Source organism: Chanodichthys erythropterus, chromosome 2, assembly GCF_024489055.1.
Source record: "Chanodichthys erythropterus isolate Z2021 chromosome 2, ASM2448905v1, whole genome shotgun sequence".
Lineage (NCBI taxonomy): Eukaryota > Metazoa > Chordata > Actinopteri > Cypriniformes > Xenocyprididae > Chanodichthys > Chanodichthys erythropterus.
In genome coordinates, this window is record NC_090222.1 from 28,904,201 (window position 1) to 28,929,029 (window position 24,829).

General features: G+C 37.7%; 3 protein-coding genes across 3 annotated transcripts; all 3 read right to left on the bottom strand.

Moving 5' to 3' along the window:
* Positions 1-2,565: 2,565 nt before the first annotated feature.
* gem (GTP binding protein overexpressed in skeletal muscle) lies at positions 2,566-4,977 on the bottom strand. The gene is made up of 4 exons (XM_067395068.1): positions 4,425-4,977; positions 3,667-3,743; positions 3,368-3,572; positions 2,566-3,187 (listed from the first exon to the last, which is right to left on the bottom strand). The coding sequence occupies exons 1-4, from the start codon at positions 4,738-4,740 to the stop codon at positions 2,910-2,912; spliced, it is 876 nt and encodes a 291-aa protein (XP_067251169.1). The 5' UTR covers positions 4,741-4,977; the 3' UTR covers positions 2,566-2,909.
* Positions 4,978-9,870: 4,893 nt separating this feature from the next.
* On the bottom strand, positions 9,871-23,975 carry rad54b (RAD54 homolog B). The gene is made up of 15 exons (XM_067395078.1): positions 23,902-23,975; positions 22,776-22,950; positions 21,870-22,083; positions 17,524-17,655; positions 16,560-16,847; positions 15,847-16,009; positions 15,341-15,566; positions 15,058-15,265; positions 14,821-14,960; positions 14,176-14,478; positions 13,940-14,088; positions 13,521-13,782; positions 13,064-13,130; positions 12,561-12,761; positions 9,871-10,114 (listed from the first exon to the last, which is right to left on the bottom strand). The coding sequence occupies exons 2-15, from the start codon at positions 22,947-22,949 to the stop codon at positions 9,900-9,902; spliced, it is 2,742 nt and encodes a 913-aa protein (XP_067251179.1). The 5' UTR covers position 22,950; positions 23,902-23,975; the 3' UTR covers positions 9,871-9,899.
* LOC137027180 (fibrinogen silencer-binding protein) lies at positions 18,623-20,414 on the bottom strand. Its single transcript, XM_067395093.1, has 2 exons — positions 20,017-20,414; positions 18,623-19,208 (listed from the first exon to the last, which is right to left on the bottom strand). Exons 1-2 carry the CDS (start codon positions 20,412-20,414, stop codon positions 18,623-18,625), a joined length of 984 nt encoding a protein of 327 aa, XP_067251194.1.
* Positions 23,976-24,829: the final 854 nt, after the last annotated feature.

Genomic DNA, 24,829 nt, shown 5'->3' on the forward strand with positions numbered 1-24,829 from the left:
GTGTTTCTGAATAACAGGAACAAATGTTTTCCTGTAATACACATATATTCACCAGTAGGGCTGAGACTAAAAAGACCATGCAGCACAGCACAGTAAAGTCACTTGCATTAACTAACAATAAGGAAGACATTTGTTACCGTATTTATTAATCTTTGTTAAAGGGTTAGTTCACCCAAAAATGAAATTTCTGTCATTTATTACTTACCCTCATGCCGTTCCACACCCGTAAGACCTTCGTTCATCTTCAGAACACAAAATTAAGATTTTTTAGTTGAACTCCGTGAGGCCTCCATAGGGAGCAATGGGCATTTCCTCTCTCAAGATCCATAAAGGTACTAAAAACATATTTAAATCTGTTCATGTGAGTACAGTGGTTCAATATTAATATTATAAAGCGACAAGAATATTTTTGGAGCGCCAAAAAAAAAAAAAAACTAAATAACGACTTATTTAGTGATGGCCGATTTCAAAACAATGCTTCAAGAAGCATCGGAGCATAAACGAATCAGTGTGTCGAATCTGCTATTCGGAGCGCCAAAGTCACATGATTTCAGCCGTTGGCAGTTTGACATGCGATCTGAATCATAATTCGGCACACTGGTTCATTATGCTTCATGTAGCAGTGTTTTGAAATCGGCCATCACTAAATAAGTCGTTATTTTGTTTTTTTGGCGCTCCAAAAATATTCTCGTCGCTTTATAATATTAATATTGAACCACTGTACTCACATGAACCGATTTAAATATGTTTTTAGTAACGTTACCTTTATGGATCTTGAGAGAGGAAGTCTCCATTGCTCCCTAAGGAGGCCTCACGGAGCTATCGGATTTCAACTAAATTATCTTAATTTGTGTTCTGAAGATTAACGAAGGTCTTACGGGTGTGGAACGACATGAGGGTAAGTAATACATTTCCATTTTTGGGTGAACTAACCCTTTAACCTTAGTTCAAAAAAATACAACTGTTCTTTGTTAGCTCATGTTAGCTCAGGTCCGTTAAGTAATTTTAACATTTACAACTTTTGATTTTATTAATTAATTAGTATATTTTTCATTGCTATAGTTCATGTTATCAAAATTAGCAATATCTTTTGTCAAAAATTTGCTTACTTGATTGGTATCTTAGGGTGTTAAATTGTTTTGTTTTTTTTTGGGGGGGGGGGGGGATTTCCAGTATTAAATTGTACTATATCCCAGACTTTCAATGCATATTCATACTTTGGACCCCACTGCATGTTTAATTGTAAATTGGTTGAAAACACACTTAAAGGGTTAGTTCACCTAAAAATGAAAATTGTCATTAATTACTCACCCTCATGTCGTTCCACACCCGTAAGACCTTTGTTTATCTTCGGAACACAAATTAAGTTATTTTTGATAAAATCCGATCCCCTGAAAGGTACTAAAACATATTTAAAAGAGTTCATGTGACTATAGTGGTTCAACCTTAATATTATAAAGCGACAAGAATACTTTTTGTGTGCTAAAATAATGACTTTTCAACAATATCTAGTGATGGGCGATTTCAAAACACCGCTTCGAAGCTTTAAGAATCTTTTGTTTCAGATCAGTGGTTCGGAGTGCCAAAGTCACGTGATTTCAGTAAACAAGGCTTTGTTACGTCATAAGTGTTTCGAAATTTCAATAGTTTACGTGACTTTGGCAGTTTGAAACGTGATCCGACTCACTGATTCGAAACAAGTGATTTGTAAAGTGTCGAAGCAGTGTTTTGAAATCGGAAATGTTGAACCACTGTAGTCACATGAACTGTTTTAAATATGTTTTAGTAGCTTTCTGGGCATCTGAAAGTGTTAATTATCTTGCTGGCAATAGAGGCCTTACCGAGCCATCTGATTTTATCAAAAATATCTTAATTTGTGTTCTGAACATAGACTGTAAAAAAAGATGAAAGGTCTTACAGGTGTCGAACGACGTGAGGGTGAGTAATAATAGACATCATTTTCATTTTTGGGTAAACTAACCCTTTAATTTAGGGTATGTTTACACAACAATGATGTACTAAAAATGGAAACATTTTTCCTTTGCGTTTTTCCACAAACAGACGACAATCGTCGAAAAATGACTAAAAACGCTGTATTATGGTGCCAGGCCAGTAGTTGGCAATGTCACTTTGTAAATAAATACTGTGTGCTTATAAACTGAACACATATTGCGTTTTTGTAGTTAACATGGAGGCAATAATGGTATTGTTTTCAAAAACTTGCACCTTGAAATCCGTTTTCAAAAGTTTGCATTTTCAGGCCCCCAAAAAGCCGTTGTGTAGTAAATAACTGCCAAAACACACAAAAAAGTTTTCTGTATTTAGTTAAAAATTGTTGTATTTTAGAGAAATACAGCATCTGTATTATAATAATATGCCCCCATATTCACAGTAACAGCTGGTGTATGTTTTCATCAAGGTTAATGTATGATGTACTTTAGAGATGCTTTTCAGCTTTTCTGGATGTGTGCACTTTCAAAATGACTAAAGCATTTCAGATTCATCATAAAAAACAATATTTTATTTCTTTTGAATGCTATATGCTCAAACTGAGAAAAAGTTGGACAAAACATGTTTTTACACACACACACACACACACACACAAGGTACGACAAAGAGTTCTTACAATTCAAAAGCAAACCTATCAGAAAGTTCATTAAAAAAATGAAAAGGATTGGTTTTGACTTGGGGTTCCCACAAAAACATTTGTGTACTTAATGGATTTTGAAAAGAACGATAGGTAACACTAGAGCATTCTGTCCTTCACAGAGGGATCGAGAAGCCTGTAATCATTTCTCCTCTACAGTACAGTCTAATATAGACATACCTGGCTTTCTTAAAATCACTTACTTTGCACCCAAACTTCATACAATACAAATCAAAGATTCAGAGCCATTCAAAGTCACACACTACAGACTCATCAGGTCATGACATGATTTAGACTTGAGTTTGAAAGCTGCTTGCTTGTTCTTCTTAGCAATCAGTTTGTTAATGAACCGCTTCGCTTTCTTTGGGAGACTCTCCCGACGCTTTTGAAGAGAACAACGCCTGGTGAGGGCCTCCAAGCTGTCTCTTCGTAGACGGAGCTGGCGGATGATGCCCTCAAACAGCGGCCAGACGTTGTGTTGCATTGCTGCTGAAGTCTCAATGAACTTACAGTCAAAGACAGCAGCAGATGCACGACCCTCTGAAAAATAAGAGAAGAAAGACCCTCAGTGATACAAGCTAAAACAAAGAGTACTTTATCAATCCTATGAGGGGGATTCACAGATTAAGAAAATTAAATAGGCTAATTTTAATGCTAATGCTGTAACTCAATTTAAGGTAAAGAGCAGGGCCGCATTTAAGAGTTTTACTATATACTTACCACTAATGGACACTTCTCGGCAGCGGACCAGGTCACATTTATTGCCGACCAGGATGATTGGAGTGTGGTCAGCCTCACGTTCACGCCGGAGCTTAATACGAAGATCTGATGCGCGAAGGAAGCTTGAACGATCTGTTATGGCATAAACTATAATGAAAGCATCTCCTGTCTTCAAACATCGCTCCTGCGTCCAGCTGTCCTCATCCTGATGGAAACAAAAATTAGAATGTCTCAGAACCTCCAATCACTTATAATAAAGTATATTAATATATCAATTGCTGACAAACTAAAAGTGTTACCTGCGAATCCCACATGTCGAGTAGGGTAACGGTGGCCCTCTCACCGTCTACTGTAATTGTCTGCTCAAATACTTCACCTGACAACATTAAAAAGGACAAAGAGTTGAAACACGGTTATGAATACTGGCCGTGGCAAAAATGAAAATTATAATCTGACTTACTTTAAGACAGTATATTAATTATATAGCCTATATTGACAAAAAAAATATCTTTATTTGAAGTTTTCGGTGCAATCTGACAAGGTTTGTCTTGCGCAACTCTTGTGACTTTTAAATTCCACACAAGGGACTCTTAAATATGAAATGTTGAACCTTAAATGTTTAATTGTATGATTATGATGGAAAAATTTTAATTTATGAACTTTATAAATATAACGGATAGGTCACCCAAAAATTTAAATTCCCCTAAAGTTCCAAACCTGTTTGACAATTTTTCTTCTGCTGAACACAAAAGATATCTTGAAGAATGTCAGTTACCAAACAGTTGATGGGCTCCATTTATTTCCATACCATAGAAGTCAATGGAGCCCATCAACTGTTTGGTAACCCATATTCTTCAAGATATCTTCTTTTGTGTTCAGCAGAAGAAAGAAACTCATACAGCTTTGGAACAACTTGAAGGCGAGTAAATTATGACAGAATTTTCATTTTGGGGTGAACTAACCCTTTAAGAACGTCAGTGGAAAGGTATCAGTGCAACTGCATAGGCTCTGTGAAAAGTTGGAGTATAAAAGAAACGTCGAGTAATTGTCAACATACCTCCATACAACTCGCATTCGCTGCCCATGCTGTCTGATGCCCCAGCGAATATACTGGCGAGCGCGGACTTCCCAACGCCGTTGTCTCCGAGCAGGACAACAGTGAAGGGTCCGACCGAAGATGGAGTCGGAGACTCGGTTGAGAGAGCGGAGTCTGAGGAGGCGGACGAGCAGGAACTGGACCGGGACATACCGATGTCAGAGTGCGCGAAACCATCGCTCAGCAGCTGCCCACCGTCCGTCCCGCAGATGCTCCACCGGTGCAGGTGATGCTGAACGCGGATACTGTGGCGCCGCATGCTCGCCAGCAGGGTCATATGTGCAATTTGTCGACAAACACTCGGTTAAACAACGGTTGTCTCTTTGAGTGTGGCTGAGACAAAGAATGAACAGACTAGATCGGACGGTGTAAAATTGTGCTCCAATAGTCCCATCCAGCAGAAACCTGCTCAGCAAGAAAATCTAATTGCTCTTAGCTCCGTTGTCTTCAATTAAGCACACCTGAATGAGGACTGGTGCTTTTTGCCCTGGTAATCCTGTCCGTCTATATTTTGCGCAGTAATGTGCTTGGAGCTCTCAGTTCGTGTTTATATTAAGGTCTCGGTAGCAGTGAGGATTTCCTTGACGTCACTTCTCCCTCCCAGTGAGCTTCAGCGGGTCTTTCCTTATACCGACTGATGGGTGGAAAATGCAGTATTTTATCTCGAGAATCATGCCTCGCATTGAGACGCGATTATAGTCCTATGGGGGGCTAGGAAACCCACCAATATTTGAGAGAAAAACAGATTTAGGGAAAGTTGTGTTTTTTTAATAGCCTACATTATCAACGTCCACTTTCCATCATTATAACATAGCCCGTAATATATTCTCACACTACGGAAGAGGATTAGGGCCAAGCAATAATAAAAAAAATAAAACCATCTCGAGATTAAAGTTGTTAAATTACGAGAAAAAACTCGTTAAATTTCGAGAAAAAAGTCGAGATAAAATGTTGAGATTAAAGTTATTAAATTCCGAGAAAAAAGTCGTTAAATTACGAGAACAAATTAATTAAATTATGAGAAAAATGTTAAATTTCGAGAAAAAATGTTGAGAATAAAGTCATTAAATTATGAGAAAAAACTCGTTAAATTTCGAGAAAAAAGTCGAGATAAAATGTTGAGAATAAAGTCATTAAATTACGAGAAAAAAGTCGTTAAATTACGAGAACAAATTCATTAAATTATGAGAAAATGTAGTTAAATTTCGAGATAAAATGTTGAGATTAAACTAATTAAATTACGAGAACAAATTCGTTAAATTATGAGAAAAATGTTGTTAAATTTCGAGGAAAAAAGTCGAGATAAAATGTGAGAATAAACTCAATAAATTACGAGAAAAAAGTTGTTAAATTACGAGAACAAATACATTAAATTATGAGAAAAATGTCGTTAAATTTCAAAAAAAAAAAGTTAAAACTATTTTTATCCCTTTATATTTCAGGAAGGGATGCAAAATGATGATCATACAAGGGGTTCCTTATAAGTTTGAAACCTGTATGCCTGTATCTAGTTTTTTTTTTTTTTTTTTTTTTAAACAGCATAATTATTCCTTCTGAGAAGTGTTTCTCAAGTGTTTTCGGGTTCAGGTTGAAAATAAGGAGTTACAGGTTCATGCAGTGGATCTATAACAGATTATGCTGCATACTAAAACCAACTAAACAAAATTGAGTGGAAAAAAAAGTAAGTGCCATTATGTAACCTTGATTAGTATGTTGGTTAGCAAAGTAAACCATGGTTAAAGCAGGACACATAAGGACAGTAGATCCTATAAAGACAATTAATCGTATTGAGTACAGACACAGACAAAAAAAATCCAAGACATTCTCAGTCACTAGTTGTCAAATCCGTGGTACAGCAGTTACCGTATTCTAAATATACTATATATTTTATATTAAGATCTGATAGACTTGAATTGAATGCTAACAAATCATATCTCGAGGTCATTTTATTTCTCTCAAGAGCAATTCACAAGAGACCAATGTGACCAAAACTAACCCAAACCAAGAACAAATTCTCTATCAGTCTTTTCAATATTACATGGCATGCAAACAAAACAAGGGGTCAGACAGTGTACAACACCAGATGCTCATGCTCTCCATTTCACATATGTGCAAACGTGCACATAAACATGTACCGAGATGCAGATTACATTCACTCTGCTGCTCAAAGAGCCACAAATGACAGATTATAATGAGTTATTAATGTAATTGCTGGATTATGAGGACTGTTTCTATATTCAGAATTGATATGGACAAATAGATTGGATGGATAAGAGAAATTGCAGTAGAGTGCTGGATTATTTCCTTCATTCATTCACTTCTCTAAGAGCGGATCAGAAATAGGCCTTTAGAGATCAGAGAGGGTCAGAGATGTAAAAATGGTGCTTTACTGATAATATGGATGACTGATGCACCACAAACATAAAACTAAAAGCATCATGGTGCTAACTGCGAAAGCTTATCAGTCTGGAACAACGTCTGCAAAAAGGGATGTAAATGGGTTTGTGCAACTTGTGTGTGTGTTCAGGGCTGCTATGCTCGTAGGGTCAATGAAGACTGAGACCTGAGCTGACCGTTGATTCCAATGCAATAATTGCAGTAACTGGGCCATGCGTCAGGAAAGAAGGGATGAGTTAATTTAGTCTTAGAGAGCAAACACCACAAAGAAACAGATTAGACAGGGTGTCAAGCGTCAACTATCTTAAAGCATTCAAGTTGAGATGTTCACCTGGACGATCAACTTTGACACGTTTGAATATTTATATATGGGTCATTGACGAATAATGTTTTTAAAAGTGTAAAAAACATAATGGAGATATTATTCATTTTGAAGTTTTAAGTGTTAACAATAAGATTATGTGGTTTTTAGAATCAATTAACACTGCTTTTGTCATTTTTTTACAAGGTTTGTCACCAAAAAAGTCATTCGGTTTTACCGAATTACACTTTTGGTTACACTGAATGAAGATATTTTTAAACGATGCAAACAGGCTGATATCTAGTTAGCTTGTTAGCTAGCTAGCAAAAGGAAAATCAAACATTTTATATTTAGTACAAGTTTTTAAAATATTACAATATTTTCCATGTTTTATAGCAGTTGTACCGAATGACCTGATGTTTCGGGACATGCGTTTGAGCAAGTGAAAACATGAATTTTTCAAATAGTTAAAAGAGAGTTATTTGCTTCATGACCATGTGGTCCTTTGCAGGTGTCTGAATGATGTTACATCCTGTCACATGATATTGACGGCATGACTTGATCCAAAATGGATCTTTCATCAATGAAATTCATTTTTCATGACATTCTTTCTCATAACAAAGAAACAGCTTCCACACATAATTTTAATACCATTTTGCACTATGTTGATATTTGATGTTATAAAATCATGCCAGAATAAAAAATATATACATTTATTTCATTTTAAGATATTTTAATCGCAAATGAAATGGCTGTATTGGCCTTTGGATGGTTAAACCGAATGACCTTTTGACACTTCAAAATCTTTAAAATACCTTTATATGTAGCAAAATATAATTAAAACTTTTTGGATTCAATAACAGAGATCCAGTTGTACTACCTTACATACTTTGCATGTTATATCTTTGTTTTTATTATTATTAAAGCCTTTGGAAAAAAAAGAGACCCATCACGTCATTGACCCATATAAATATCAGCATCATTGCTCCAGTTTTCAGTGTCACATGATCTTTCAGAAATTATTCTAATATGCTGATTTGCTGCTCAAACATTTATTATTACGTTGAAATGTTTTTGCTGCTTAACACACACACACATTTACAAGTGATTTCCGAAGGATCATGTGGCACTAAAGACTGGAGTAATGGCTGCTGAAATTTTAAAATATATTTCTATTTACAATTCTATATATTCAAAGAGAAAATAGTTTGTAATATTCTAAATATGTTATATTTGGGGGTGTACACATTTTGAATTCAATGATCTGGGTAAATTATATCTTTGAAAAAAAAGGAGAAAAAAAAACAGTTGTTTATCATCAAGGTAAAAGACACAGTATTAAGATTCAAGGGTATGTAAACTTTTGAACTGGTTCATTTGTGTAAATTCAGTTATGCTCTGCAAATGCTACATTACGTCCTCATCAACCTAACTGATCTGAGCACACGTCTTTACTTCGTTCTGTGACGGCTGAGTCCTTCCCTGAGGGATGATACTGCACAACTGACAGTACTTACAGTAAAGGCCTGGCTGAGAAACATATACAGTAAACAAGTCCCTACAGACCAAATAAACATTGTATTGTTACTCTGGTAACAGTTGCTGGGATGTCATCATCACAGCCTGGACAGTGTCAAGATCTCAAGAGGCTGCTTATACAGAAGTGCCTGACTAACACGCCATCTTCAACACTCATACTCTCCTCCAAAGAAATAGACGCACACGGAAAGACAACATCTGACTCGCGCGTTATTTCACAGCACAGTGATTGATCACGGCCCCATTTAAACAATGAAACATTGTCAATAAACAACAACGCGAGCAAACGTGCAACCAGGTTAGTCTGGTTAATGAGTCACAGAGCTGACTAGCTCATCTCCTGCTGGTGACCGTTATGCATCACTGCTTTCGTGAATGCTCTGTCATTTCTGATTTCCGCAGTCAGTGTTTCTGTTACTAATGGTGACAATGGACAGATTTAGCTGGAAGCTGCATTAAACGAACCATCTGTGCAACTAATGTAATCCAACACAGCAACATGTACAAAGGTTCTCCTATTGAGATGGAACAAGCCTGGTTTTGGAAACATTCAACAGAAATCATACAAATGTAAAAACGAGGGTGATAAAAGGGGGAAACAATAAACAAGAGGATACAGGTCAAGCCTTATTTAATCAATGGGTTCTGTATCCATAAACACCAAAGAACAAATTAAACCAGTGATTAAAAACTAACACAAATTATTATATTTAGAATAAATTAACTGTGGAAACTGGATGTTCTCAGGAGAAATAAATAAATAAACTGGTTTCACAGAAAAGGTTTAAGCCTAGTCCCAGACTAAAATGCACGTTTGAACTGTTTTAACTGAAAGCAACTTGCATTGACATCTTAAAATATGTCAGTGCCATTGTGTTGTCTCAAGATGCACATCCATGTTTATAAAAGCTACTTGAATGACCTAATTAAACTAAGGCCTAATCCTGGCTTAATCTAAGCCCTGTCTATGAAACCAGACCCTAATGTGACAATGTATTTGTCTGACAGATGCTCTGGTGCCATTTCTGATTATGTTATTAATCTATCAGCAGGTTCCCTAAATGGACACAAACACACCTGCAGACAACCGAAATGTAAAAAGATTTATTAAAAGGAAAATTTTTATTTTTCAAATATACATGAGATATTTACACAGCTTGAGGGCAGAGGGTTTGTATATAATTGTCTTTGGGAAGAGTTTATACTTTAGAAGTGGTGCTATGAAAGGCGTATGTGATGTGGTTACGGGCATGATTTAGGTAAATATCATTATATGACTGAACATCTCCAGAAAAATGCCTCCACTGCATGAGCTCAGACATGCTGACTCGTTGCGGAAATGACATTGTGCTGTCGGCATGGCGACCCAGCTGACATGCCCTTCCGGTCTCCTCGTTTATCTCCTTCACAAAACCTGGCACAAATACATGCAAATGAATTAAAAAGGGCTACTAATGAAAGGCATATGTATACACACACAAATACACACTGCATTTAGGCATGTAAACATAGTCAAGACAATCTGCTGAAGCTCAAACTGAGCATCAGAATTGGGAAGAAAGTTGATTTAAGTCTCTTTAAACATGGCATGGGTGTTGGTGCCAGGCAGGCCGGTCTGAGTATTTCAGAAACTGCTGATCTACTGGGATTTACTAAGGTTTACAGAGAATGGTCTGAAAAAGAGAAAATATCCAGCGAGCGGCAGTTCTGTGGGCAAAAATGTCTTGTTGATCCCAGAGGTCAGAGGAGAATGGCCAGACTGGTTTAAGCTGATAAAAAGGCAATAGTAACTCAAATAACCACTTGCTATAACCGAGGTCTGCAGAAGAGCATCTCTGAACTTACAACACATTGAACCTTGAAGTAGATGGGCTAAAGCAGCAGAAGACCACACCGGGTGCCACAAGAACAGCAGCTAAGAACAGGAAACTGAGGCTACAAGTTGTGCAGACTCGCCAAAATTGGACAACAGAAGACTGGAAAACATTGCCTTGTCTGATGAGTCTCGATTTCTGCTGCGACATTCAGATAGGGTCAGAATTTGGTATAAACAACATGAAAGCATGGATCCATTCTGCACTGTATCAGTGGTTCAGGGTGGTGGTGTAATGGTGTGCGGGATATTTTCTTGGCACACTTTGTACCAATTAAGCCTCACTTGAATGTCACAGTCTACCTACCGTTGCTGACCATGTCCATCCCTTTATGACCACAAATCATCTCAAACTGGTTTCTTGAACATGACAACAAGTTCACTTTAGACACCAAATCTTAATCCTATGACTTCAGAACCTAGAAGTCCAATTTGCCACGGATTCCTTCAAGATTTTCCTGAGGATTTTCAATGAGTAAAACAAAGCCTCTGGTAATCATAACCTTACGATATTTTGACGTTTTGTTCTACAATGTACACTGCACACATTCACACCTCAAACTGTCTTATCTAGTTTGTTTTTTTTTCAAAGTTTTCAAAAATGAACATAACGGCTTCAAAATGAACATTTTTGCTATGTGCAATTTACGTCAAAGTATAGTCAAGTTAAGATTACTAAAGGCTTTATTTTACACATAAATCGTAAAACCCCATAGGAAAATTTTTGAAGGAGCCAGCGGCAAATTAGTGTTCCAGGTTCTGACGTCATACCTCCACCACTCTATAGAGCACCTTTGGGATGTAGTGGAACGGAGATTCGCATCATGGATGTGCAGCCCAAAAAATTGCAGCAACTGCGTGATGCTCAATAAGGACATCAATAAGGACATTCCAAAAATGAATTTTTAGCAGCAATAATTCAGTCATCAGTGGTCTTTCAGAATTTTTAATTGATTGACAGCCCTAATGCATAACAGTAGAAGAATCATCTAGTTCCTCCTTTATTTAAAGGTGCCGTAGAATGGAAAATTGAATTTACCTTGGCATAGTTGAATAACAAGAGTTCAGTACATGGAAATGACATACAGTGAGTCTCAAACACCATTGTTTCCTCCTCCTTATGTAAATCTCATTTGTTTAAAAGACCTCCGAAGAACAGGCAAATCTCATTAATATGTACGCCCCTAATATTTGCATATGCCAGCCCATGTTCAATGCATTACACAAGGGCAGCCAGTATTAACGTCTGGATGTGCACAGCTGAATCATCAGACTAGGTAAGCAAGCAAGAACAATAGCGAAAAATGGCAGTGGAGCAATAATAACATGATGACATGATCCATGATAACATGATATTTTTAGTGATATTTGTAAATTGTCTTTCTAAACGTTTCATTAGCATGTTGCTAATGTACTGTTAAATGTGGTTAAAGTTACCATCGTTTCTTACTGTATTCACGGAGACAAGAGCCGTCGCTATTTTCATTTTTAAACACTTGCAGTCTGTATAATGCATAAACACAACTTCATTCTTTATAAATCTCTCCAACAGTGTGTAATGTTAGCTTTAGCCTGTTAGCCACAGAGCATAGCCTCAAACTCACTAAGAATCAAATGTAAACATCCAAATAAATACTGTACTTACGCGAGTAGACATGCTGCATGACGAACACTTAGTAAAGATCAATTTTGAGGGTTATATTAGCTGTGCGAACTTTGTTTATGCTGCTTAAGGCAGCTGGAGCTTCGGGGCAGGGAGCACGAGAATTTAAAGGGGCCGCAGCCTGAATCAGCGCATATTTAATGATGCCCCAAAATAGGCAGTTAAATTAATAAAAAAAATCTATGGGTATTTTGAGCTGAAACTGCACAGACACATTCAGGGGACACCTTAGACTTATATTACATCTTTTGAAAACACGTTCTACGGCACCTTTAATTCTGTTTAGTTTTATTTGTTTTATTAGATTTGTTTGCATTTATTTACCTGGTGTATTTCCATCTCCGGTGCACTGGCAGTCCAGCAGGTCATGTGTGAGGCAGGATGTATTAGGTTCAAAACTGAAAAGGTCCCGTAGCTCCTCAGCAGAAAAGCTACTATGCTCCGCTTTTTTGGCCAGGTCCACCACTGTCCCAGAAAGCCCCTGTTTACTCACCTGCCTCTGATAGATCTTCTCTTCTATGGAACCTATAAGGAGACACATGCTCACTACTGCAGGCCAAACTCGTGCACAAACCCATAAACAAATACTTTTTCCATCTGACAGCCTTCTATAAATAAAGCCGTCTCATCATGTGATATGTGTCATAACATAGAGCCTATTGGTAGAAAAGTAAGTTTGTGTGGGTTATGATTGATGAAAGCCTGTGAGATGTTTCATGTCAAGTTCTTCTTGATATTGCACAGTCATAACAAGCATCTAAATTTATCAATCGACAGACAGGCTGGTGATACTCATTTTCTGGGTAATTAAAAAATGTTTTGGTTACCTGTTGTTAGAAATCTGTAGATGTGAACTGTTTTCTTCTGTCCATCTCGCCACACACGTGCCATGGCCTGACAGATAATTATCAATACTAATTAAATGATTGAGTCTTATAAAACAAATGTTATCACTCAAAGCTCTTAGAAAGCATTCATCATGGCAGCGAAACAAAATGATTGTGACGTGAAAGATGCAGAACATTTACACATAAATACATGAGTGAACAGGATTTATAAAACAGGTTATGTTTTTTTTTGCATTCACTGCCACCCAGTGGTCTGTATTAAAGGTACAACTAAGACAAGCATGTGGATTTACAACAGTGAAGTCCAACTGCAGTGTTTCTAACTGATCTCAAAACACCATGAATAGCATGATATCTGATTTTGTGTAATACTGTATAATGTATAGTGATTTATTATTGCTTTACATGGCTAAGTGTAACGTGGAAGTCCACTGACCTGTATATCATTGGCAGGGTTCCAGTCTATATCATATAAAACAAGATGGGAGGCACCAATGAGGTTTAGCCCCACCCCTCCAGCCTTGGAGCTGAGTAGCAACAGGAAGTTGGATGAGTGCGGGCTGTTGAAGGAATCAACAATTCGTTGTCGCTGGGCAACAGGTGTCTGTCCATCAAGCCGACACCATTTATAGCCTATTTGATCACAGACATCCTGCAGCAAGTCAAGAGTCTGTGTGTAGTTGGACACCAAAACAACCCTAAGTAGAGAAAGACAGCAAGACAAAACTGTGCACGAGTCTCATACTCATCCCAACAAATTTGACTTGTTCAGACTTCTTGTCCTAATCACTTCTTGAAACCTTTAAAACAAGATGTCTGTAATGAAGTATGGCAGCAGTGGTGTATATGTGGTACCTGTCTGTTCGATTGACATGCTGTATTGCCGACAGCAGGTCTGTTAACACTAGAAGTTTCCCAGAGTCTGCAGTGCCGAAGGCACCTGTGGAATATCCATCAGGAAAGAGTTCCATAATTCCATCCTCATACATCTCATCTGACTTTTCCTGAAGCAAATACCACAAAGCATGATTAAAAAGTAGCAATATTTAGATAAAGAACATGAAAGAGCAAAATACCATCACCTATTATACCTGTAGAGTGTTGTAGAGCAGCCCGGGGTGGTTGCAGAGTTTCTTGAGGGCATTGATGCATACGAGGTGTGGGCTGTGTGTGTAAGTGTGTGTGCTGGCACCAGAGAGGCAGGCTCTGATGGGCCGCGTGGCCAGAAGGACTCCATACAGACGCAGCTGCAGCTCAGTGGGTTTGCAGAATACGGTCCACTCAATCCGTTCGGATAAATACTGATTAATGATCTCCTGAGTGCGCCGTAATGTAAACACACCTGTTAGACGAAAGAGCTCAGCGGCACGTTCCTCTCCAATATTTCGCTCTTCCTAAAACACAGTTCAATGCACAATATACCACACCAGCTGATGAATACAGACAAGACACACAGTGTATATATACACACACACACAAACACACAGAGTACCTGTCAAAAGTTTGGAAACATTACTTTTTTTTCTTCTTTTTTCTCTTATGCTCACCAAGACTGCATTTATTTAATAAAAAAAATACAGCAATTCATTTGCAAAAATAATTGTTTTTATATATATTATATATATATATATATATATATATATATATATATATATATATATATATGTATACACACACATATATATATAAAAAATAATAAAATAATAAGATAATAAAAATAATCATTATCTTGTTACCTCAGTGCAGGTGGGCTGGCGAGATCTGAGAATGGGCTCTTCATAAATCTTCCTGTAGGCGGCAGATGTTCCCAGAATTCCTGGATTTACAAACTCAACGATGGAATAAAACTCCTGCAGGTCATTCTGCACTGGAGTTCCTGTTAAAATAATAATTACAGAACTTTTTAACAATTACATAATGTTATACTAATACACTTGTTTATAAAAGTGTTGTGTTTGTTTGAAATAGGAAACCTGTTAATATAAGACGGCGTTCACATGAGAGTGCTGTGAGTGCGCTGGCCGTTTTGATGTTGCTGTTTTTAAGTCGATGACCCTCATCACAGATGAGCACTCCAAAATCCAGCTCTTTCAATTGGTCCACAGAGCGCAGAAACATCTCGTAACTGATCACCATGACGGAGCAAAGAGGAGAAGAGACAAAGTCCTCCACGCGGTGATCCTACAGAGACAACATACACTTTTAATCCTCTTATCTTCATCCATCTAACTGACACAAACAGCCATGCATACACACCTGGTCCACAGTGTAAACACTAATCCTCTCCCTGCCCAGCCACTTTTTGAACTCAGCAGCCCAGTTTTTGACCAAACTTCCTGGACAAACCACAAGTGCCTTCTTCAGTACAGGCCGCCCACCGTAGGGGCCTTGTCTCAGTAGTGTCCATAGAATACAAACACACTGCAGCGTCTTCCCCAGTCCCATCTCATCTGCCAGAATAGCCCCACAGCGTCCAGGAAGTCTGCAACACACAAACATACATAAGCAAAGAAGTGCATATGTAAAACACTGCAACAATAGATAAACTGTTATGGTAGCACTTTATTTTACAGTCCTGTTACTATGTACATAATATGGACTTATTATAGTAATTACAATAACTGGGTAATAACTAGGTACTAACCATGAACCTACCCCTAAACTTAACCTTAATCCATGTAGTTACCTTATATTACCAGGTACTTTCTTAGGTAAGTACACAGTGCACGTACCGTAAAATAAAGTGCAACTCTCTTATTTACCTCATTCCCATTAAGCATTCATAAAGAAAGACCACGCCCTCTCTCTGATGTGGCCGAAGATGATTGGTCAAATGGGGGTCGATGACCACATCCACCAGTGGAGAACCGGATTTATTATACAGCCACTGGTGTTCAGTTGTCGGTCGTGGCATCACCAGGGCGCCTAGGGACAAAGCAGGACAAATATGGATATTTTTTAAAAGACCACCAAGTCTTTAGATTAAAAAGTAATAGTTAAAATTCATAAGCCCCCGGTTTAAGGCTTAAACCTAGTGCCAGACTAAAATGCACGTTTGAGCTGTTTTAACTGAAAGCAACATGCAATGACATTTCTTAAAATATGTCAGTGTCATTGTTTTGTCACAATATGCACATCAGTAATGTTTTTTCTAAGGCACGTTGATAAAAGCTACTTAAATGTCCTAATTGAACTAAGGCCTAATCCAGGCTTAATCTAAGCCTGTCTGTAAAACCAGACCATAATCTCTAAGGGCAAATGGATATGCTAAATAATGCAACTGGGAATTTTAACCATTTTTAATCACCTTTTGTCTTCATTATTTTTTTTTTTTAAATGGACTTGCAGTGTGACAAATTTATTTTATTTATTTTTTTAATATTAATATTCAATTTATCAGTTACTGTAAAGATATAAAAGAACATGAATAGTTATAAAATAGACAAATGCTGTATTAGTTGAGCATGTGCTGTACCTGGTGTGTTAGGGTCATGTCTGGGTTTACAGATCGGTTTGTCAGGTTCAGTCTCTGTAAGTGCACCTCCCTTGAGTGCTGGTCTGCTAAAGGATTTGGATACTGGTCGATATACAGGAGCCTTCAAGACCGTTTCTGCAGGAGTTTCAACAGCAGCATCTTGAAAACAACGGCCTTTGGCGTAGTCCTCATCGGATATGACTCCCATGACCTCAATTTGTTTCCCTCCCACCATAAGAGTCTGACCCTCACACAAGCTCTCCAGCTCTGATGCCTTGTAGCCTGAACCTAACCGAAAAACACAGATTTAAAACACACATCTTCGGCTGAATAATTATTATCATAATATGAACAATAACCGATAAATGGCAAATAGTATAGTAAATAGTAAAAAAGTTTAAAGTTTTTTTCTAAAAACAAAAAACAAAAAAACCCAACAACATTTCAATCATTTTACTGCTTTAAAAGTGAATTTAGGTATCCCAAAATTATAATGTACAGTGAGAAAAAATTACATTTAACAATGTTATTAAATTAGTGTTTTTAAAACCTTTAAAGCATTTGATGACAAAAAAGAAGAGTGAGCATAATCTGCACAAATATATATAAAAAAACTGGTAGCACTTTACAATAAAGTTCATTAGTTAATGTATTAACTTACATGAACTAACCATGAGCAATACAGTTGTTCATTGTTAGTTCACAGTGCATTAACTAATGTTAACAAGATTTTAATAATGTATTAGTAAATGTTGAAATTAACAAAGATGAATAAATGCTGTATAAGTGCAGTTCATTATTAGTTAATGTTAACTAATGTTAACTAATGAACCTTATTGTAAGGTGTTACCAAAAACCTATATTGACCAATAAAAAAAACTTTGTGCATCCCTAAATTAAAATATGCATTTATGTGCAAAATCAAATCCAAAAGTATTGCTAGAATGTGCTGTGATAGGCTAACCTCGTCCAATGTCCCGCCCCTCCATGTCTTTGAGGACAACAGTCCGCCCCCTGGCAACTAGCACAGCGTCGCCTTCCCAGCGCTTATGCTTCCTTGATGACGCCTTGCACCACATTACACTATAGTAGCGTGCTTTAAGAATAAACAAATGAAGGATCAGCAATAATACCAAGACATAGCAATAACCTACATCACAGACAATGTTCTACTGATTACAAAGATTCAATAAGGTAGAAATGTGCCTTTATACAACAACCCGGCATTTGCAGAACTGCTGATATTGTTCTTTTGTTCTGTCGGTCTACATAATTACAAGTCAGGTGACAAACAATGGCATTAAAATAATTCACATTTGCAAGATTTTCACATCAGCCTAAAGTCAGCATGAAATCAAAATTGACAATTATTATTTTTTTTATGTATCATCACAGGTTTATTATACATGATATATCTGTGCACATCATTTTCTTAAAATTTAGTTCCCCTGTAATCTTGAAAAACATTCCCCTCACAATCACATCTCTTCTCTGATGATGTGCGCATCAGCACAAGGGCGGGGCAACCTCAAACGACAGCGATCCAATCAATTCCCAAAAGACAAAATCAAGCCCCCGCCCTTACATTTTGTCTAATTTTTGAAGCGATTTCATTTGAATATACATCACAATACAGGAAAAAGCCATTTCCATTTCATGCTGAGTGCTTTAAATAAACGCATTGTACTATAAATAAACACCCAAATGAAGTCTACACAAACACCTCAACTGAGAAGGTTCTCATTCATTGCTGTTGCTATGTAACACTTCCTGTGTGACAAAAAAAGAGATAAAAGGACAAGCTTAAACAGAGATTAAAGCAATTAGGAATTTATTAGCGAATATATATACAAAATAAAAACTCATTGTCTTCTTCAATCAGGACATTCACACATTAAAAAGTTTAATTCCTGCAACAAATATCAGAAACAATCCTCATACAAATGTCGACTGAATAGAAAAACTGTACAAACAAGAAATAACTATACAAAAAGTCAGCTAATTTCGACTTCATATTAACGAGTTCCCTTTGTGACACACTTGCAGATCCGACACTGGAAGTGTCACATCAATGGCAATCCCTGGCGTAGTCTGGCCGCCCTCAATTTCTCCACTTTGACCCTTGACCGGAGAAGCTCCTCCTCCAACTGTTGCTTTCTCTTAAGCCCCTCCCTCTTCTCCTCTAGATATAGTCCAAGCTTTCTGTGATTGGCCAGAAGCAGCTCATGCTCCTCTCGTATCATCTGCAAAGCTTCTGCCTCAAAAACGGGATTTTTGAACGCCGCTCTCCCCCTCTGATACGCGCTCCTCCTGGCACCGAGTGCCGACGGTGAGGGTGGCAGGTGTACAGAGGAGGGGCACGGAGAAAGAGAGGCCGCGTACACATGAGAGGCTAAATCCTCCTCCTCCTCGTCTTCCTCCTCTTCCACTACTTCACTGTCCCTCTCGTTCTGTCCGTGGTGGGCCTGACTGCTCGGGGTGGCGATGGTGACAGGTGAACCGTGGGATGTAATCAAGTGGATATCAGGAGGCGGTTTCACATCCTCCGTCTCCACCCTCACAGCCTCAACATGCGGGTAGTCCGACAATGCTGGGAGGGACAGACTGCTGCCCGGCTGCTCGACTGGAGAATTCCTCTTGAAATGAAGCCTAGTAAAGACACATACACATGATTTATTAAAAACTAAAAAAAAAAATTAAAAAAAATCATAAAATTGAATTTTGAACATGATTTATAAAAATGTGCTGACAAGAGCTTTGATGAATGCTTATTTGTATGTCAAAATTCTCAGGTTTAAACCAATAACATAACCATCTGATTCAACTACCTGATTCAAAAGAATCAGATCATGTTCATCCACAGCTCTCAGCTGGATTGACTTGTGGTGAGAAAAGAAAGAAAGTCCTGTTGTTTTGTCAACACAACAGAAAGCCTAAGATAGAGAAGACATGGAGATGCCAGTGGAAAGTAACTCCTCTGGCACACGGTGACAAACCTGGCATTAACGCAGCATCGGAAATACGGTTAATGACATCCAAATCCCCTCAGTACTGCAGCTTTCCTCTGGCACACGACAGAGTGAAAGGACAGCGAGCGTGTGACTGCAATGTGTGCTTTGATCGCACAAGACAAACTAAAACTATCAAAGGAGATGTCTTAAAATATTGCTAAACTCTAATTGGCTGAATGTGACAATTAACACAGCAGCCAAAGTAAAAATCTGGGGAAAATGTATGTAAAGATATTCAAAGAAGCTGTAATCAACATTTAACAGCCAATATCATCTTTTTTAGAGAAGCCAATTAAAATCCTATAGGTATTCAGAGATATCTACTTGCAGAAACTTGTTATTGGTTTAAATTTTCCATTGGGTGATAATAATGTTTTTGATGCATCTGATAATGTGTGAGTTTTGTTTTTGTGTGAACATGTGTGTATTTGTATGCTCAATCTCACCTCTGGAGTGTGCTCGGCTCTTTGTCCCCTACATGAAACAGCTGTGGTATCATTTCCATGATGCGCTTGGTTGGCTCCGAGATGCGGCCCCTGTACGCGGGCTGGGCGTGGCTTCGCTGCAGAACTTCCTGCTTGGCACTTTCTTTAAGTCGCTTATAAAGGGTCCGAAGACCCTGTGCCGTTCTGGGGGGCCTCTCGCCTCCAAAACTATTATAGCGTTCTGCTATGCTGTCCCAGCACCGGTTTTTATCCACAATCACGGCATGCTTGTTGGTGTGCTCCTCCAGAATGCGTATGTGAGGCTGGACCAGCCGCAGAAGATCCAGTTTCTCAGATAGGGTGAAGTTGGAGGAGCGGGCCTTGCCGACCATGCTGTTTGTCATGAATAAGGTAGACATCCTGCTTTTAGGCTGGTCTCACTGCTCTAGGTTTGATCTCCTTCTCCTCTTTTCCCAGTGCTGTGTGTGTCTGTCTTTCTCTACTCACTTGTGTGAGCAGGCTGCTGCACTGCTTGTCTCTGTTAAACAACACACACATGCACAAACTGGCTCGTAAGAAAAAGAATCAGGCTTAACTAGGCCAGCCTCGATTAGGCCCACGCCTACCCGGGGAGGGCTTTGCTGAAATTCCTTTTAGCTTAAGCTGACGCAGGTTCAGTAAAGCTGCTTAAGCCTGGCCTGACCTACATAACACACCCGACTACATTAGACTAGAAACACAGCGGAGCTCTCTTATGCCGCTGAAAACAGCGACATGTGTTTCATTATTAGCGGGAAACGGCGGGTTTTTGAGCGTGTTGTTATATTTTAATCGCGTCAAGTCCGTGTTTTGACAGTGCGAGTGCGCGCGACTGCTGAAACAGCAAAGGGAAACATTAAACTGCCGCTTAATGAGCTCGAGCCAGAACATCTCGCGCATTGTGTGCAGACAGTGTTTGTGTGTAAGGGAACTGCTTTTAAGACACCAGTTGCTATATTTCCCAGGCTGACACACAAACGCACCACAGCTCACAGAGTGCAGGACAGCTCTGCCTTGAATCTGTGCGCGGCACGATTACAATCACACACACTGCGCCTGTCAATCAAACGGACCGTGTGCACGGATTGGTTAGTTTCACTCAAAGCCGAAGTTAAAGGAGGGGAATAGAGATGCCGTTTGTTCAACCTGACCGCTCGCTGAAGCTTTTGATGCTTTCCATTTCTCTATTTTCTGTACTAGTTTTGGTCTAAGCTTTAAAAAGTGACCAAGTGCATTTCCTCCTTCTTAGTCAGAGTTTTTTTTATAGTGTTCGACAACTTCATTCAAACAACTTTTGCGAATATCAACGTGATAAAGGCTTGCAAGACCACAACAGACGAGTCTTTTATTACGCTAACTAACACTAACAAGTAATGCATTACACGTTGTTATAATTACATTACCAAATGAAATGTATTATACCAACCAGACTGCAAAATCTGTTTAACATTTATTTAACCAATAGGTGTTTATTCATAATAGATAATTAATCCTTTCAATCACACACACACACACACACACACACACACACACACACACACACACACACACACACACGTTTGTTTCTCTGAATTGTGGGGACATTCCATAGGTGTAATGGTTTTTATACTGTACAAACCGTATTTTCCATCACAGGAAACTGCACATTTTTACTTTCATCCAGAAAACTCATTCTGTATGATTTATAAGCCTTTTGAAAAATGGTGACATGAGGTAATGTCCTCATAAGTCACCCTCTCCTTGTAATACCCATGTCATTATACAAATTGGTGTCCTGATATGTCACAAAAACGCACGCTCACACACACACAAAACGTGTCAGTGCTGTATCTTACCAGCAGTTGTGCAGTTTGCATGGGTGTTTGGCTGTATTGAGCAGCTGTCTTTATCTGCTGATTGTTCAGCTTCAGGAAAGTCAGGTGAAGAGCTGAGGCTGTTTTCCTTACATTCCCCCTGAGGAACAGCACTCAGGACCCTGGCTAATGCCTTACTGCCCAATGGAGCATTAGACACAGCTGGAGAATCTTTACTACTCAAACACCTCTGGACCTGCAGGGAGAAATAACTTAAACATGGCAAAGGGAAACAAACCCTAACAATGATGAAGCAAAATGGACCTACTGACAATAAAAAGGTAATAGACCCTTTTCACAGACTGTGATGACGTGTTTTGTGATGACAGTCATCAGCATCGTAATCTTGCAATTTTTTTATATTTCCATTTAAAAAAAAAAGTATGTATATTTAAAACACTATACTTAGTATTATATTACCTTTGCATCAAATTACAAAAAACTAGTTAACGCTGCTGTGAGGGTGTTTCTAATACAGCGGCATCTTTCTCTCTTCTGACTGCCGTTATCAATCTCTCTCTATTTTTTTCATCTTTTTGAAAGTTGTGAAAACACTGTTTTTGAGTTTTTCTTTTGCTACTTGAGCAAATGGGAACACAAAAAATATTTTAATGTATTCTCTCATTCACCGCTATGGAATTTTACCTAACTATGACGACTTCCGCTTCTGAGAAACCCGGAAATGTGAAAAGGGTCTATAGAAAAGGTAATTACAATGTTATAACTGCATTGTCATGATACAGATGAAAAAAACTGTACAACTGACAATATGAATAGCAGTGCATTATCAGTCACATATAAATTATGTACAGAAACAGAAACATTGCATAAAAATAATTAATTAGTCAATTTTTTAATCATTATATTGTTTTGATTTATTCATTCAACCTTATTGAGCAGCAGATTTCCCAAAGCAGATGTGGGTGGTGGTGACGGTAGTGATGGTTCTGGTTGGGGATCCAATAAAGGTGGTCCATCATTCCTCGCTGGCCCCGGTGGCATAAACCTGGGTTTCTTAGCAGCATTGCCACGGATCTGACTTGGAGCTCCAGATCTACGCATTCTGTCAATGAAGATACACATACCACTTCAGTTGAAGCACCACGCAGTAATAAAATCACAAAACCTCAAAGGTCAGTTTAAAGGGATAGTTTACTTACTTCTGTAATTTAATCATAACTCTTTTAGTAATTTTGAGGAATAATTATTTGAAAAACAAAAGAAATGCAGTTTATACTGCCCCAGCAATTTGCTCTCAATGATTATAATAATTTCAGATTTCAACAGAACTTGAGTTAACACCACACATATTTTAATTAATTTATTCATTTAATATGAGAGTTAACAGACATTTTAGAGGTAACATAAATGAATTCCAATAATAATATTAATAACTATATAGATGAAATATAAATAAAACAAAAAAAAGTGTTAATATTTAATCCTTTATTTTTTATAAAACACTGATTACAAATAAACTGTGTATCTTTATCTACTCTTTGTTGTCATATATTAACAACCAACAGTGTCTACACTTATTAAAGTCTCGCAAACATTAAATATAACAACACAGTAACGATTTTTAGCTCATTCATAATCATACAGTCCGACGTGAGGGAAATAAGTAAATTGCGGTTCAACAGTTGAGTGTTTTTGATTCACTAAAAAGAATCGGCTCACAAGAATCGTTCGTTCAAGAATCGGACTACGCTGGTCGGGGTTTATATTAACCTTAACTTACTTCGTTAAAAAGAACCGTTTCAGAAGGGAAAAGAATGTCATACAGGTTTGGGATGACAGGAATGTGATAAACAATGACATAATTGAATGAATGACATCATTTTGGTGAATTATCCTTCTACCCACATGATATGTAGCAAGCATCTGTTGCTGTCGTTAGCGAAAACAGGGTAAACAAAGTTAACAACGTTGTGTGCCTCTAAATCTCCAATAACTTGTCAAATGTACTACCTTAATATACTAATAGTAGACATTTAGTACGGTCAACGCTTACCTGTTGTGTTTCTTCCTCGTCTGTCAACCACTTTTTAATTTTCAAAAATTCCCTCGAAAAACATCAAGCTCGAGTCTCCCGCGGAAGTGACGTTTCTTCACCGCGATTGGTCGAAACGTGAAGTGACAAAGAGGGTGGAGTGGAGGAGCTTATGAGGAGCAAAAATCAACAGTGAAGAGAAGAATGTCAAAGTAACCTGTCAGTGAATATTGCCTGCAAAAATTTTATCTAATCCAGCTGAAGTAAATGAAGCAATACAGGATCCCTCTCAAGCATCACTTATGAACCAGGCAAGTACTAAGTGCAATTTAGACTTTATTAACCCTTACTTGTTTTATTTTTAATTCATGTACATCATACAAGCATGACCATGCAGCTTTTGTAGTTACATCTTTGACATTAATTTACAACTGTTTACAGTTTTGTATGTCTTTTATTTAATCCAAAATCAAATCATATCCTTACAGTCTTTCATTCATTTATTATCATTCATGCTTTAGATTCATATTACTGTAGAGATGGGTTATTAATGAACATATTTTACTTGCAAGCAGTACACTGACTTTGGTATGTTTTCTACTTTTCATTAGTACTTCACAGGGGTTTCCACAGTCGAGGAACGACTGGATATGTCAGGCAATTATTATTTTCAGACTTGGAAATGTTATGGAAGTAAATCTTAAAAAGTCAAAGATATAGTCTATGTTTATAGTCTATATATATATATATATATATATATATATATATATATATATATATATATATATATATATATATATATATATATATATTATTTGTCATGTTCAGCTATTTGATATATTTGTTATGTTCATCATTTGAAATTATGTTGACTGGAAAGTCATGAAGAAATCATGGAAAAGTCATGTAAATTCATTGGTCAAAATGTGCAGGAAAATTGACTTTTAAT

Excerpts from the sequence above, each read along its gene's own strand:
- gem (XM_067395068.1), bottom strand. The coding sequence starts at position 4,740 with ATGACCCTGCTGGCGAGCATGCGGCGCCACAGTATCCGCGTTCAGCAT. Across the intron at positions 3,744-4,424 it reads CGAATGCGAGTTGTATGGAG|GTGAAGTATTTGAGCAGACA; the intron begins GTATGTTGACAA and ends TAATGTTGTCAG. Across the intron at positions 3,573-3,666 it reads TCGACATGTGGGATTCGCAG|GATGAGGACAGCTGGACGCA; the intron begins GTAACACTTTTA and ends TGTTTCCATCAG.
- LOC137027180 (XM_067395093.1), bottom strand. The coding sequence starts at position 20,414 with ATGTCTACCTTATTCATGACAAACAGCATGGTCGGCAAGGCCCGCTCC. Across the intron at positions 19,209-20,016 it reads GAGCCGAGCACACTCCAGAG|GCTTCATTTCAAGAGGAATT; the intron begins GTGAGATTGAGC and ends TGTCTTTACTAG.
- rad54b (XM_067395078.1), bottom strand. The coding sequence starts at position 22,949 with ATGCGTAGATCTGGAGCTCCAAGTCAGATCCGTGGCAATGCTGCTAAG. Across the intron at positions 22,084-22,775 it reads GAAATCTGCTGCTCAATAAG|GTCCAGAGGTGTTTGAGTAG; the intron begins GTTGAATGAATA and ends TTCTCCCTGCAG. Across the intron at positions 17,656-21,869 it reads TGCAAACTGCACAACTGCTG|CACGCTACTATAGTGTAATG; the intron begins GTAAGATACAGC and ends TTATTCTTAAAG.